At 36.9% G+C, this 13,927-nt stretch overlaps 1 protein-coding gene across 1 annotated transcript; it reads left to right on the top strand.

Moving 5' to 3' along the window:
• Positions 1-10,551: 10,551 nt before the first annotated feature.
• On the top strand, positions 10,552-11,527 carry LOC121320439 (forkhead box protein O1-A-like). Its single transcript, XM_041258771.1, has one exon. It carries the CDS (start codon positions 10,855-10,857, stop codon positions 11,443-11,445), a length of 591 nt encoding a protein of 196 aa, XP_041114705.1. The 5' UTR covers positions 10,552-10,854; the 3' UTR covers positions 11,446-11,527.
• Positions 11,528-13,927: the final 2,400 nt, after the last annotated feature.

Below are 13,927 nucleotides of genomic sequence, written 5' to 3' on the forward strand. Positions count from 1 at the left end.
GACATAAATTGCGCTGTGGGCCTGTACTTGGAGATGTTGTTTTTTGATAAGAAGCAATTACTTCTTTAGATTCATATATACGCACATGCACCGAAGCATAAGCGCCCCTAAAGCTAAAGATAATTGCAAATGCAAGATGAGGGTTTATGAAATCAGCATTACGGTGGTCTTGATATAATATCATAGTACTTCAAATGATAACCAGTGTGTTATGGATGTGTAATGTTACCCCTGTTGTACTATTCCATCAATAGCTCATTGTTGTTGCTACCCATGGGGTAAATAATATATTTAATTTCTAGAGAGCTTTTCCAAACCCAAAGCACTTAACATAGCCGAGGCAGGACAAGACATAAGACAAAAGGGCCAGATAAAATACAGTGATAAAAAAGTACATTCAAAATAAGGAACAGCATTAACACAGATCTTTGAAGGCCACTTTAAAAAGATGTGTTTTGAGACGGGTTTTAAAAATCTCAGCAGTCTCTTATAAAGCTGGGCAGTGCATTCCAGAGATTGCATTGCAGAAAGCTCTGTCTCCCTTGGACCGAAGCTTAGTTTTAGGTGGTCGAAGATAACCAGAGTTGGAAGTACGAACAGGAGAGTAGATATGAAGCAAGTCATGCTGATATCCTGGTGCAGTGCCATGGAGCGACTTGCACGTGAGGAGCATGATCTTAAAGTCCACCCTGTATCATATTGGGAGCCAATGTAATTTAAAAAGCACAGGTGTAATATGTTCCTGAGATGCAGTATGGGTTAAAACACAAGCAGCAGAATTCTGTATGTATTGCAACCTGTTTAAAATTCTCATGCAGACTCCAGGTAGAAGCGCATTACAATAATCAAGCCTAGTAGTAGAAAACTGTTGCATCCAAATTTTTATATCACACAAACAGCTGATTAATACAGAAGTAGCAGTGCTTGTGTCAGGTTTCATGCACGCATACAGTGCCTATAGTAAGTATTCACCCCTTGGATGTTTTCAGTTTGTTGTGTTACAACCTGAAATCTTGATGCATTTAAATGGGATTTTGTTTTCCTTTGATTTACACAACCTACTCAACACTTTGAAGAGGCAAGATAATTTTTTTGTGAAACAACAGTTAATGAAAAATAAAAAAAAACAGCGTAGTGCTTTAGTATATCTACATGCTGAGGAAGATCAAAACAATCAAAAACAGACAGCATGTCAGTTGCAAGATTACAATCAGGGGAATCAACATGTACATTGAAGTCACCAAGTAAAAGAAAAGCAGGGGACAGAGAATTTAGCATAGTAAGTAGTTCACACAATTCAGTTAAGAGCACAGGGTTGGGTTTAGGTGAGTGGTAAATAAAAATAGCCAGCACAGGTTGAGAAGTTACAATTTTAAAAACCAGACAGTCAAATGAAGTGACATTTTGTACAGGGACCATTTCTACATGAAGGTCACTGCGATGGATAACTGCTAAGCCACCACCTCGGCTAGAGGCACGAGATTTCTCATTATAGACATGGCCAGGTTCCTTCAGTACACAACCACTGCATTGCCATTATAGACCTTTTCTGTATTGCCACTGAAGATCACTTGTTCAGAGCAAGAACGTTATAACTTAGTTTTGAGATTCAAGCATTTCAAACCTTTAATAGTCATGTGGCATACTCATTACCAATCAAATATCCAGTCTTCAGTCTTAAGATGTATGAGATAATAAAAGTAAGTTGTGAATCTGCTGAAAATTGTTGCACAGGGGGAAACCCATTTTAACACACATCTCCCAGCTGATGCTTCCCTTGATTTCCATTCAATTCACATTTAATGGCTTTCCACATTTCCTTTTTATCATCATTTTTTCTATCTTGATTTGTACACAATGTTTATTCATTAATTGAAAAATAAATTAAGATTTAGAAAGACAACAAATATTTACTTTTCTTAAATATTTTTAACAGTTAAAATATTAAAACAAATGTGTGCCCTAATCTCTGTTCTAAACACTAGCACTTGTTAAGCAGAGTTCCAGGAGGTTCTATTTGTTTAAGAAATAATTAAAATCCCTTAACCGTTAAAACAACACAGTCAATTGTCTATTGTCTGCAGCACAATTATATTAATACGGTTGCTGGCTTTTATAATCTAGCAGCTTGAACATTGTCCAGTTTTTAAAAGGAATTTTGAATGTTTATAACAAATGATTCATATAGTTGTTGAGTAGTTCAAATGACAGGGAGTTATGGCAAGCTGTTTTAACATTTAATCCTCAATTACTGATATCAGCACTGTATTGAATTGTTGATATCGGAAATACAATTGTGGATATCAAAAATGGAACTGTTGATATCAAAATTAGAATTGCTGATATTTTGATATGAACAATTGTACTTCCGATATCAGCAATTCTGTTTTTGATATCAAGAATGGCATTTTTGGTATCAAGAATGGTGTTTTTGATATCAACAATTCTATTTCCGATATCAACAATTCTGTTTTTGAGATCAACAATTCTATTTCTGATATCAAAAATACATGCTAATGAACATCCGGATTCAATTTTGGACTTCAAAAATGCATACTAATAAGACAGAGACTTCTGGCTGGCACATTTGTAAGTGCATTATTCTTGGTATGCCAAGAATGCCATGGCCGATAATGTTGACAATGTTTCTGCTGTATTAAGGTATGTTTTTTCATCTATGGAATGGGCCAGAACAGATATGTCTAACGATAACGGAGCATCAGAGTTAGTGACTTTAACACACTGTTCTTTTCAAAGATGAAGAAAAAGAGATTTAACAATGTATTGTATGATCATAACACATTGTATAACCTATATATTAAAAAAAAATAAAAACTTTCTGCATTCAGAATGCTTTAGCTGAACATTACTGCTTCTATCTAAATTATTTGAAACTATATAAGCCTTGCGAGTTCCAATCCTGCCTGGAAGTGCATTTTCTATGAATTGCTCGTAAAACATTGTCCATGTCACAAGAATTCTCAGACATTTTGCCAAACACAAAACAGACATACAGACCGGGTGTAATTCATTGCCTAATTCTTATGCACTTCTGATATCAACAATTCAAACAGGATGCTCATACGTATGCATTTTTGATATCAAGAATTCAAACCAGATGCTCATTAGTATGCATTTTTTATATCAAGAATAGCATTTTTGATATCAAGAATGGCTTTATTGATATCAAGAATTGATATCATTCAGTACTAGCAGGATCATAACCTTTGACATTTAGACTGAGCTAAGAGTGCTACTGTCTGAGCCATTACCTCCCATCATAAATTCTGAGAACTGGGTATTTGTCACGCACAGCTTTCTGGCATGACCACGTATTGAGGTCAAACTTAACAGAAACAGACAAAGCAGCATTCTACGTGATGTTGCATTACATATCTCACATAACACAAAAATGAAAGAATTACAGATCACTATCGGTTTGAAACTGCTGTACATGCAATGGATAATATCAAGATATTTATGGAGGAACAATAGAACTTACATACACAGTGAGTACGTTTCTGATTCTAGATTTTTCTTGTGTGAAAAACTTTCATTTTTTTAGCCCTGTTCCATTGTTGTTGCATTACCTGTGTCCCCATGTTTGACAACCCACCAAAAATTTACAATATCGCGTTCTTGAGTGTTTTACAATTTAGAGCAACAGGAGAAGAATAATTAACACAACAGTAGAAGCATTGCTCTTTAATAAAAATGAAGGAGTTTACATTTTATGATCTGGAGGCCCTCTTAGGTGTCAAATCTGAAACATTCTGTTGGCTCAGCAGCTGACACCTAAACTTGAAGATCAGTTGGTTTTGTTTGTCAGCAGAGCACAGCAGTACAAAACATTCCAGACAGCCCTTTTTTTCATGCAGGCGAAGGCAAAGTGGTGTTTCTTCTCAAACTCACTTTCACCTGATGAAAGGAGTTGCTGTGTGGTCTTGAAAGCTTCTGTGTTTAACCTTCTGGTACACGCTGATCCAATAAAGATTGCCAACCGTTCCTTTTTTTTTTACCACACTAGGCCGACAGTGTCTCTTGCTCTCCCAAGGCCTCGCTTACTAGGGGCCCTGGCAAGACTTAAAGAAAGGGTTTTTGTTACTACAGGGGCTGGAAAAAACAATATGTTTCACACACTGTTGCATAAATGTGCTGTACCTTATATGGCTGGTTCATTTGTTATATCGCACCTCTCACATTCTGTAATACCGTACATGTCATCCATAACAAAACATTCAATCAGAAAGGTAAACCTTATAGATATTACAGTGCTGGTAAGTCACTATGTACACTAATGAAATTCTCTTCTGATTTCTCTGTAGATTTTACAGGTAGATCAACAAACAACTTGCAGTCAAGCCAATTGCCTCTTTTCAGCTGAGAAGCCAAGCATTGGATTTTACCAAGCTACTGACCCCTGCAGGTGCTGGCCCAGTCAACGGGCCGGAAAGTCTCCATTTGGTCTCGCAGCCTGACCAGAATAAATCATTGACGCATTGAATTCCCTGACAATTTCCCTTCCTAAACCTAATAGAACGTTTTTGACACTTACTGTCTCTCCAGTGTTTTTTTTTTTTTTTGTTTCTTATATCATTTGCTTGTCAATTTGACTCCAGATCCCAAAAGTTTTTGTTCCAATTTATTAAATATTTGGGGAACTAACAAATTGTAAAGCATTCTTATTTTTGTGTTTCTGTATCTTTTTAACTTCCCTGGTAGTGTATTCTCTATACACAGTACCTGGAGCTTTACTTTTAGATATTGGTGATAAAAACATTAATATTTTGTTGAAATGCAAATATGTTAAGAACGCCTCAAAAATGTAAGGTGATGCAATATTCATAGCCACGGTTCTATTCTGAATGTTGCTTCTATAAAGACAAAAGATTGAAAACGTAGAGAAGCAGCTTCAGTGTCAGTACAATGATGAACAATTTAAATCATGTATTGATATTCACTTCTGTAGGTGGGTTTCTCTGAATAAAAAACATGAATAAACAAGAAGAATGTGTATTCTCTTTACAAAGCTTTATGCTGTAACCTAGCTACCAATTAATTCATTGTGTTACACAGTCCCAACATCATTACAGACCAAGATCCCAAGCCTGCTTGGGTTTTATGGTTAAAAAGAGGGTACATTTGCTTGTATGGTTAATTTACCTTACACTTGATCCCAGCTTTCTTGTCAGTTCATCAAGTTAGTATCCCAATTGTCTCCTTAAATGGAATGGGGTTTGTGCCATCCATCCACTAAATTCTACTGTTTTCTGTTCTCACCGAAATAATAACACACTATAGAAACAGTTATGGTTCTCAACTCCTCAACTGAATGAGCAAAATCTAAAAGGGCAGTTCTAGCTACTGTGTATAAATCCTCTTGTACAATGTACTATGGTTGATCCCTGTTTAATGGTCCACTCATGCAAACTTTTGTAGCGTGAAGTCTGAAGGGTACTTAATCCTGAAAAATATTTGTTTCTTGTTAAGTTACATTTAACTGCTAATAAGAGTCATAACTTTTGATAACCTGAAGACTGAAGTGTACTTGATTCTGAACATTATGTGTTTCCATTTTTTTTATAATAATGTTTATTAATGTTACATTTTTAGCAGATACAATTACCGGTAGAAGGTCAAACCAAATGAAAACAGCAATACCAGCGAAGGCGCTGTTGCATGGGGCAATAAGTGAGTCATATTATCCTGGGTTAGGGAGGAGAAACAGCTAGGGTTAGTGCGTCACATCATGCAACAGCGACCCCTACTGCCCAGTATATGCAATTGTCTGAGGGTGATAGAGCATCTCAGTCCCTACTGTGTATTATTGTGTTTTTCACCATTTGGCAAGTTATCCCACAAGATTTTGATCCTCTAAGATTTAGATTAATAAATACAGGCTATTATTATTATTATTGTTATTATTATTATTATTATTATTATTATTATTATTATTATTATAAAAACAAATCCTTTCTGTACAATAGTGGCTTGACTGATAAAAGAATCTGATAAGTAATATTACTGCTATATATACACAAAATCACTGTCACACTTTGCTATCCAGGTTCCCATAAAAAAATCTTACACATTTCCACCATAAACCCTGTCGGGCCTTTTTTGTACACCCATGCTTAAATATTGCATTTGTTTTCCAATGCAGAGCAATCAGTGTTGCTATCAGTCATGTTCAGGCTCCAATGACAGCAAAAATTGGTCAGCAAACAACAGAACCTGCAAATACCCATATACAAAACCTTTCCCTGAGAGATCCATATCTGACTAGAGCAAGTGTTTCCATTCTAGCTAAACTCTATGAACCTTCACCTGGATACTTTGGAAAGTAAATAGTTTTTAAATGCATTAGGTCATTTTTTTTTTTACAGTTTATATTTAGCATTTCAAGCCCTGTTTTTCCTCACAAATTTTAGAATGTCTAATTATGTTCTCTCATTGCAGCGATTCCCCCACAACAGCACAGGAGAACTGAAGGCCAGTGGGCATCCTCCGATCCCATGACCAAGCCAATTGCCTCTTTACATCCAGAGTCTGTTGGGCCAGCCCAGCAGGTTTCCGCTTGATCCCTTGTAACCTGGTCCCAGTGAAAATAGGCAACTTGGCACAGCCAAACAATAGCGTCATTTTAACAGTAAAGTTTACTCTGATCATAAATGGCTGTCTAATTATCTTCATTTTTTTGTCAAACAAAACTACATGTACTGGACAAGAAAAGAGACACATTAGTCATAACAATGTCAATAGGGTGTACAGTAGGCCTAAGGCCACCATGGGAAGCCAGGACAGCATAGATCTGAATTGCTCTGGAGAGATACATGATCATTCCTCAGTGACATTACTCCCTCTATTTCCTTCAGGGAAGTGTGGCGTGGAAATCAACATGGTCTATTAGCCACCAATTTTATTACTGCTCCTTGTGAAACATCCTTAAGTTGAACAGTCTAGGGTATGAAAGGATTTACTGTACCCATTGAGAATGAAATTAATGTGCAAAAGGAAAATGCTGATTTTATATATTAAAGAATACATGTCAGAGATTCTTTTTGTCATTTCATATGAGGCACAGTCCATTTCCATTTACACAAATGCTGGCAATGTTCTGTCCAACTCATGGAAATCAAACCATGAGTCTCTAGTTCATATATTATTTACAGACTACAATGGGTTATATTGGTCCACCGCACCAGACATTGCCATCTATAATTATATACAGTAATTTGTCTGTTACTTAATAATCTGTTTCAATGTGAATAGACATGTTTATTTATGGCAATACCAAATTATTGTAACTCTTTTTCAGATAAAGCAAAGGTGACACATTTCAAGACTGGCTTGATTGTTACACAAGTTACTGTTTTACCACATTGAAACTCAGGAGAGCAACATCCACAAAAATGTCAGACTTCCTAACATCTTATTAGTAAGGGCAGTATACCAAACATGTTTTTACTGTCCTAATCTCAGATGATATAACGTGTTTACTTGACATGGGAAGCAGGTGGACACTACTTATAGACAGGGGAAAAAGTACACATTTGCAATATAATATTAGGCTAATTGTAGCCATAACACTGGAGTTCTTTAATCGTGAGGATGTCCTACAAAGGTGACCCTCAGAAATACTTTGAATGATAATAGGCTTCTTTGTCACTGGTGAATCGTGATACAGCATCTAAACTGCATGGCTTCCAGAGGCCTGGTTTAATAAGGTATAAAAATACACAGTCTATGAAATTAGATGGCAGAGGTGGGTTTAATAAAAGATCTGCTGTCTTTTTTTTTTTTTTTTTTTAATTGCATGCTGAATAACATAGACTTTAATTCTTGGCCCAACGCCTAGTGGGCAAAAGCAGGGGCATTCCTGGTGTATTATGCATTATGACACAGGGTCATGTGGGAGCAGATGTAACCTTTGCCTTCAAGTTGTTACATTACAGCAAAGATTATAAAACTCGTACAGAACTTTACTCAGACACATTTTTAGGCAGCGATTCAAGAATGAAAAAAAAAAAAAAAAAAAAAACCCATGCTGTTTCATTAATAAGTTTTGCAAGTTTGTCAACCCTGTAAAGCAAACTTTTGATTCAGACTGTGACGTGATGTTTGTATGTATGATTTATTCAGTTAAAGCCTGCAATTAAACGGCTGAATATGACACCTGAGGTTTTCTTGTGATCTTTGAATTATACCCCTGTCTCTGCAGGCTAATGAAAGCTATCCGAAGATTTAATACACATTTTATTTATTTAATCTTTTTTTAAAAATGTATAGTTCATATTGTATATATATCCTATCATATTGTTCATAATTATATCATATTGTACAGGAACACACACACAGTAGGCCTGTGTTTATATTTCACTGTAATTGTATATTTGTATGTATATTTAACATGTAATGTATTTTATTTTCTTATGTTTGAAGCTATATACCCAGAGGCTGGATGACAAATTTGAAGTATCCACCATAACACTGCAAATAGGTTAATAACCCTATCTTTTCACAGCTATGTCAACAGATTGACAACTATATCAACTGAGTTCACTTGATAAGCCGGCAAGGTGTTACATTGTTCTATGGGGGCTACAGGACCATTTCTCAATGATTAAAGCCTAGACGTTCAGGGAATGTAGGAGCTCTGCAGGTAAACCTGATCTACGGGCCATGGAGTTGTCACTTTTGAGAAACATTAGTCATTTGTTCAGTCTTTGATACATAAGTGCCAGCTTTTTAGATCTGCTGTTGCCTAGCATGCCTAAATGCAACTTTATTTATTATGGAATGCATGTTAAGAATTCCATTGCCACACAGTACAACAACCAGCCATGTGAGGCAGGGAAAGCATGTTTTGATGGATTTTTTTTTGCAAGCATAATAATAACAGTACAGATATAGTCACAATCACCTTTGTGGACCGCAAGTCATCAGTTTATATTTTAACCATGAAGATTGTGTAATGCAGTGGATGCTTTTGTTGTGCAGTAAAAAAATAAATAATTTTGGGCTAATGATTATATACCTATACTCTGAAGAACATGGATGATCACTACACAAAAGCAGGAGTCTAAATGTATTAATACTGTTGGCTCAGTTAAAACACTAACATAAGTTATTTTCCTAGCTAGAGTTAACCAATATGACAATACCACAAAGTAATCAGTGGCACTATACTGAGCATGAAAATTGTTACTAATAATACATGTAATAAATAATAATAAATTGTTACTAATAAACCCTTTCTTAACCACCCATCTGTTTAACGTGTAATAAATACTCAACCTCAATGCTTGGCATGACATACAGTTGACTTAAGTTTCTGGGTTGGGAATCTAAAGCAAAGCTAATGGACCTACTTCATGTCAGCTACATAAACATTATATCCGTTATATCTTAGTATTAATACCTGGGGATGTATGAAGTACCTTTAGGTTTTAGAAATAAGATTAAGAAATGTTACCAAAAACTATTTGTAAAGCACTAACATGTTATTTTAACCTTTCTCAATGATACTTCGATGGAACTATGTTGTTGCTTTAGTTACATTTTCAAGATGTATTGCCAAATGTGGTTAAGGTTTTACATACCTATTTGTAGGTTGCTACTGTACATATAAACACATTTGAAAATGTAATCTTTGACGTTTCCTGTAAAATTGAGTATATGGTACGCATTTTCCTTTCGCTCAATTGCAGTGGAGCTTGTAAATGGGGTACACCTCATCCTGCTGCAATACAGTGCAGGATAAATTAGCGTAGATTTATTTCAGGGAGCAACAGTGATATAAGGTGACGAAGCTTGGAAGGTGAGGAGGAAGGCGAGGACGTTCTGAAATATCCCGTAAAAGGAAAACAAACTGGAATGACGACAATGTCGTTTCTGTGAAGCAGAACGTACACTAGGAAGACTAACTAAGGAACCTTGTGCGGTTAATCATCAGTGCAGTCCTCATACTAACTGGGTGGGTATGAAACCCAGACCGCACCAGATTTACTACATTCCGGACAGCAGCCCAGATCATTTGACTTTCTCTAAAGCCACATCTTTTATTTGTATTATTTAAAATGGAAAGAAAAGCGAATCTGGGTCTACATCTATCTCCTTGTGTCCGTTGTTTCTTATACGTACCGTATACCTCGTGTTTTAAAAAGAAAACCTCAGCCTATCCTATATTTTTGTCTACAAAAACAAACACAACTTTTGACAGCTGTCAAAAAGCCCCCACCCCCAATTCATTTTCAACACAGTATTTCCTGCATATTGTGCAAAGTGCTGGAAACGTAGGGAGACCGCACACAATAACAACATTAGACTTACTAACTAACCCCGCATTTTCCGTGTTTTATGACTTGGTGTCTTACCAAAACAAAGTTGTTGGAAAAAAATAGGAAATTCTGGCAGCAGCAAATGCTTTGCTCTTAATGCGCGGCCTCCATTCGCTAGCGCGTGATGTCACTCGTGTGGTGGGCGGCATCAGCTGACTCCCTGGGTAGTTCCAGTAACTCCACTGCGCCAGTCTCTCACTCAGATCAACATTCAACAAGCAACAGCTAGGGGTGACAGACATGGTACGATTATGTTCATGTTAAATCTTTATTTTTGAAACAGCAAAACAACAAAAAACAAAAACAAAAAAAAAAAACAAAAACAGAGGGACGCCGCTAACACAGCTCCAAGACACACTTTCCAGCGCTGTCAGGTTTATGTGATTTGTTTCAGCTCCGGTTTTGTGACTTTCTGACTGAGTTGAAGCTTATGAAGTGACGAAGTTTTCTTTGCCTGCGCTGTGTCCTTTCCTATGTCTATGTGAGACTCAGCGTTGATTTACTTGCTTGTATTATGGCAGAAGCTCCGCAGCAACAAGTCGTTGAGATCGACCCGGATTTCGAGCCGCTCTCCCGACCCAGGTCTTGCACCTGGCCCCTTCCCAGACCTGAATTTATTAACCCTGCCAACTCCAATACTTCTTCTCCGGCTCCTTCTGTCAAACAAGAACCGGGCACCAATGTTGATTTTATTAACAACCTCAGCTTGCTGGAAGAAAACGAAGACTTCCCCGAGCAGAAGCCGCTAGTCTTGTGCAATGATTTCCAGTGCCAGGAGAACTGCATCCACCAACAGCAACATCAGCACCCCAACCAGCAGCTCCCCCATCAACAGCAGGTAGTCCCTTGCTCTTCTGCCTTGTCGTCCCCCGCCGGCTCATCCTCTTCGGTTGCAGCCCAGAGGAAGAGCAGTTCCTCTCGCAGGAATGCCTGGGGAAATCTGTCCTACGCGGACTTGATCACCAAGGCCATCGAAAGCTCTCCGGAGAAGAGGCTCACCTTATCACAGGTCTATGATTGGATGGTCAAGAGTGTACCTTACTTCAAGGACAAAGGGGACAGCAACAGCTCTGCTGGATGGAAAGTGAGTACCATTTCAGAGTAATTGGAGAAGCACTTGCCGTATGTTTTGGTCCAACCTCCTTAGAAACTTAAAGTTCTTGATCCTACTACTAATGAAATCTGCTGGCGTTTGGAAGGGATAGAGGTACTGTATTTGACATGTTTAAATGGGAAAATAAGTTACAGTAGGTTATAATACACGTATGCTATTAAAATATTATATAACAAATATTTAGAGGATACAATGGAAAGATACTAAACATTTTCTTCATGCATATGTGAACACTGCCAGATTTCAGGTGTATATATATTACGGTATACTCTCTCCCCAGATATGCTGACATCTTTATATTTCGTTCTCTCTTCCAAAATAGACTTTTAACAGAATGTGAAAGCGAATCGGAGTGGCTGTGAGGGTAGAGGCGCATTTAATAACTGGGAATCAAAATGATTAAATGCCTGTGTTGAAAACATTTAGGATTTTGGCAAATCGTGTGAGCGCTGGAATCAAGAAAAGTTTAGACGCGAAGTAGACTGGCCTTTGAATAACGCGCTACAGAAAAAGATGTATTTCTTTATTGAAATGCATACCTGTCAATATTTATTTATTTTTTTAAATAAGGGAGCTTTTGTAAACTGTAATCATGCATACAACTATTCCGCTTTATTATTTGGTAGAATGATAGACTGATACGTTGCTCCTTCTAATTGCTTTTAAAAAGGAAAAATATCAAACAGAAAAACAACCATGTGGTTCTTATTGTACTGGTTTGAGGCTGAGTTTAGTGCTGCACGTTGACCATGTCATCAAAGGTCTAGCTATGGCACCAACCGGTTAAAAAAAATAAATAAATAAAAAAAAAAAAAATGTTCAACAAGGGTTGTGCCAATTGCAGCGTGTTCATTATGTCATCGTATGGCGGATACCACCGCCTAGTTGTGGTCTGACTGTCAGTAACATTTCATTGTCAACTGTCTTCTATTTTAAATTAATACTACTGTTGTGTATAAACATATTATCAACAGTCTATCCTAGAATGTAAGACAGATAGATAAGCTCAGTAATACATGCTGTACCACAGACAGTGTAGTAAAGGCGTTCAAAGTACACAGTGCATAACTTGGACATTCTCATTAGTGGTGAAATACTAATAGGATGCCACTTTTTAATGCATTCCCGGATTGTAAGGGAGACACTTGTTTTTACCTGATAGTTGCCTGTACATGGTCAACAACACAGTCATCTGAAAAAAAGAAGCACCACATACTGTAGTCTTGCAAAAAGCACTTTCTGGTAGAAAACAAAAACAAAACAAAACAAACAAAAAAAAAAACCTTGCAATAAAGAGTTATTTTGTCTACTTCTCTATTATTCAGACTTTATATAATTTCCATGCAATTACTACATACTACAACATAATGCTGCGGTATCCTAATAGTGTGCAATATTAGCTTGTTAGATGAAGCACCTGGTACTATACTGTAAGGTTTAATGTCATTCTGAGTGGTTTCACAGAGGAAATGGCTATATTTATATTTAACAGTTGATTTGCAGAATGGGTATTCTTCAACTGGTATTTTACAGTACTTCATGATTTTTGCATTTTTATCGTGCCGTGCCACAGGATATGTAAATTAATTGACTGCATGCTTGGCAGATCTTTTGGTGGCTATGCAGACTGGTACAAAGCAGGAAATTTGGCATGAACTGTAGCCCTTGTAATGCGTTAGAGATGGAGAGTAGTTGGCACTGGTGACTGAATAGTACAGTAAGTAGGTGGTAAACTGCTGAAATGCAGGTTTTGATAGCTGTAAGGGAGTTTGCACTTGGCAGGTCATTTGATACTGATAGTGATTAATTTTGACAGGTAAGAAAACTGGAGCTTGGTTTGTCATTTGGTAGGTCAATAACTAGTTGGCAAGCCTCTTGCTGTTTAAGCACCAGCAGGCAAGAATGATAACCCTCTTGGGGCATAATACATTTGGGGAGTCAAAATATCAGTGTGTACGATTGACACATATAAAGGGAACACCTGTAATCGTTCATGTTGAATACTGACTGCCTTAACTTGTATCTGAAAAGTCAGAATGTCAGCTGGGTTGCATCCATGAAACTTGCCATCATTGTTTTCTTTGGATTTTGCTAGATCAGGCACACTTTTTCTGTCACATTCAACTCCAGTAACGAATCAGATTGGCTGGAAAGTCAGGTGCAGCTCAGACATTCATGAGATTGGTGTTATCAGATTATGTGTACCTGTTGATAAATCCAAAGGCAAATATATTGTGTAATATTATATATGATGCTTATATATTATATATATATAGGTATATATATATTATATATCACATCATATCCATTTCTGCTGTGTTTTTTTCGCTGGGTTTTTTTTCATTGTTGCTAAATCCATTAAATAAACTAAATCAAAATAGGATTCAGGTCTTTTTAGAAGTCATACAGATGATTTTGTACTCCTTTCCTTATGGTTGTTTGTGTGATTGATGCACATGGTTTTGTAATTCTG

Source organism: Polyodon spathula, chromosome 9 (assembly GCF_017654505.1).
Source record: "Polyodon spathula isolate WHYD16114869_AA chromosome 9, ASM1765450v1, whole genome shotgun sequence".
Lineage (NCBI taxonomy): Eukaryota > Metazoa > Chordata > Actinopteri > Acipenseriformes > Polyodontidae > Polyodon > Polyodon spathula.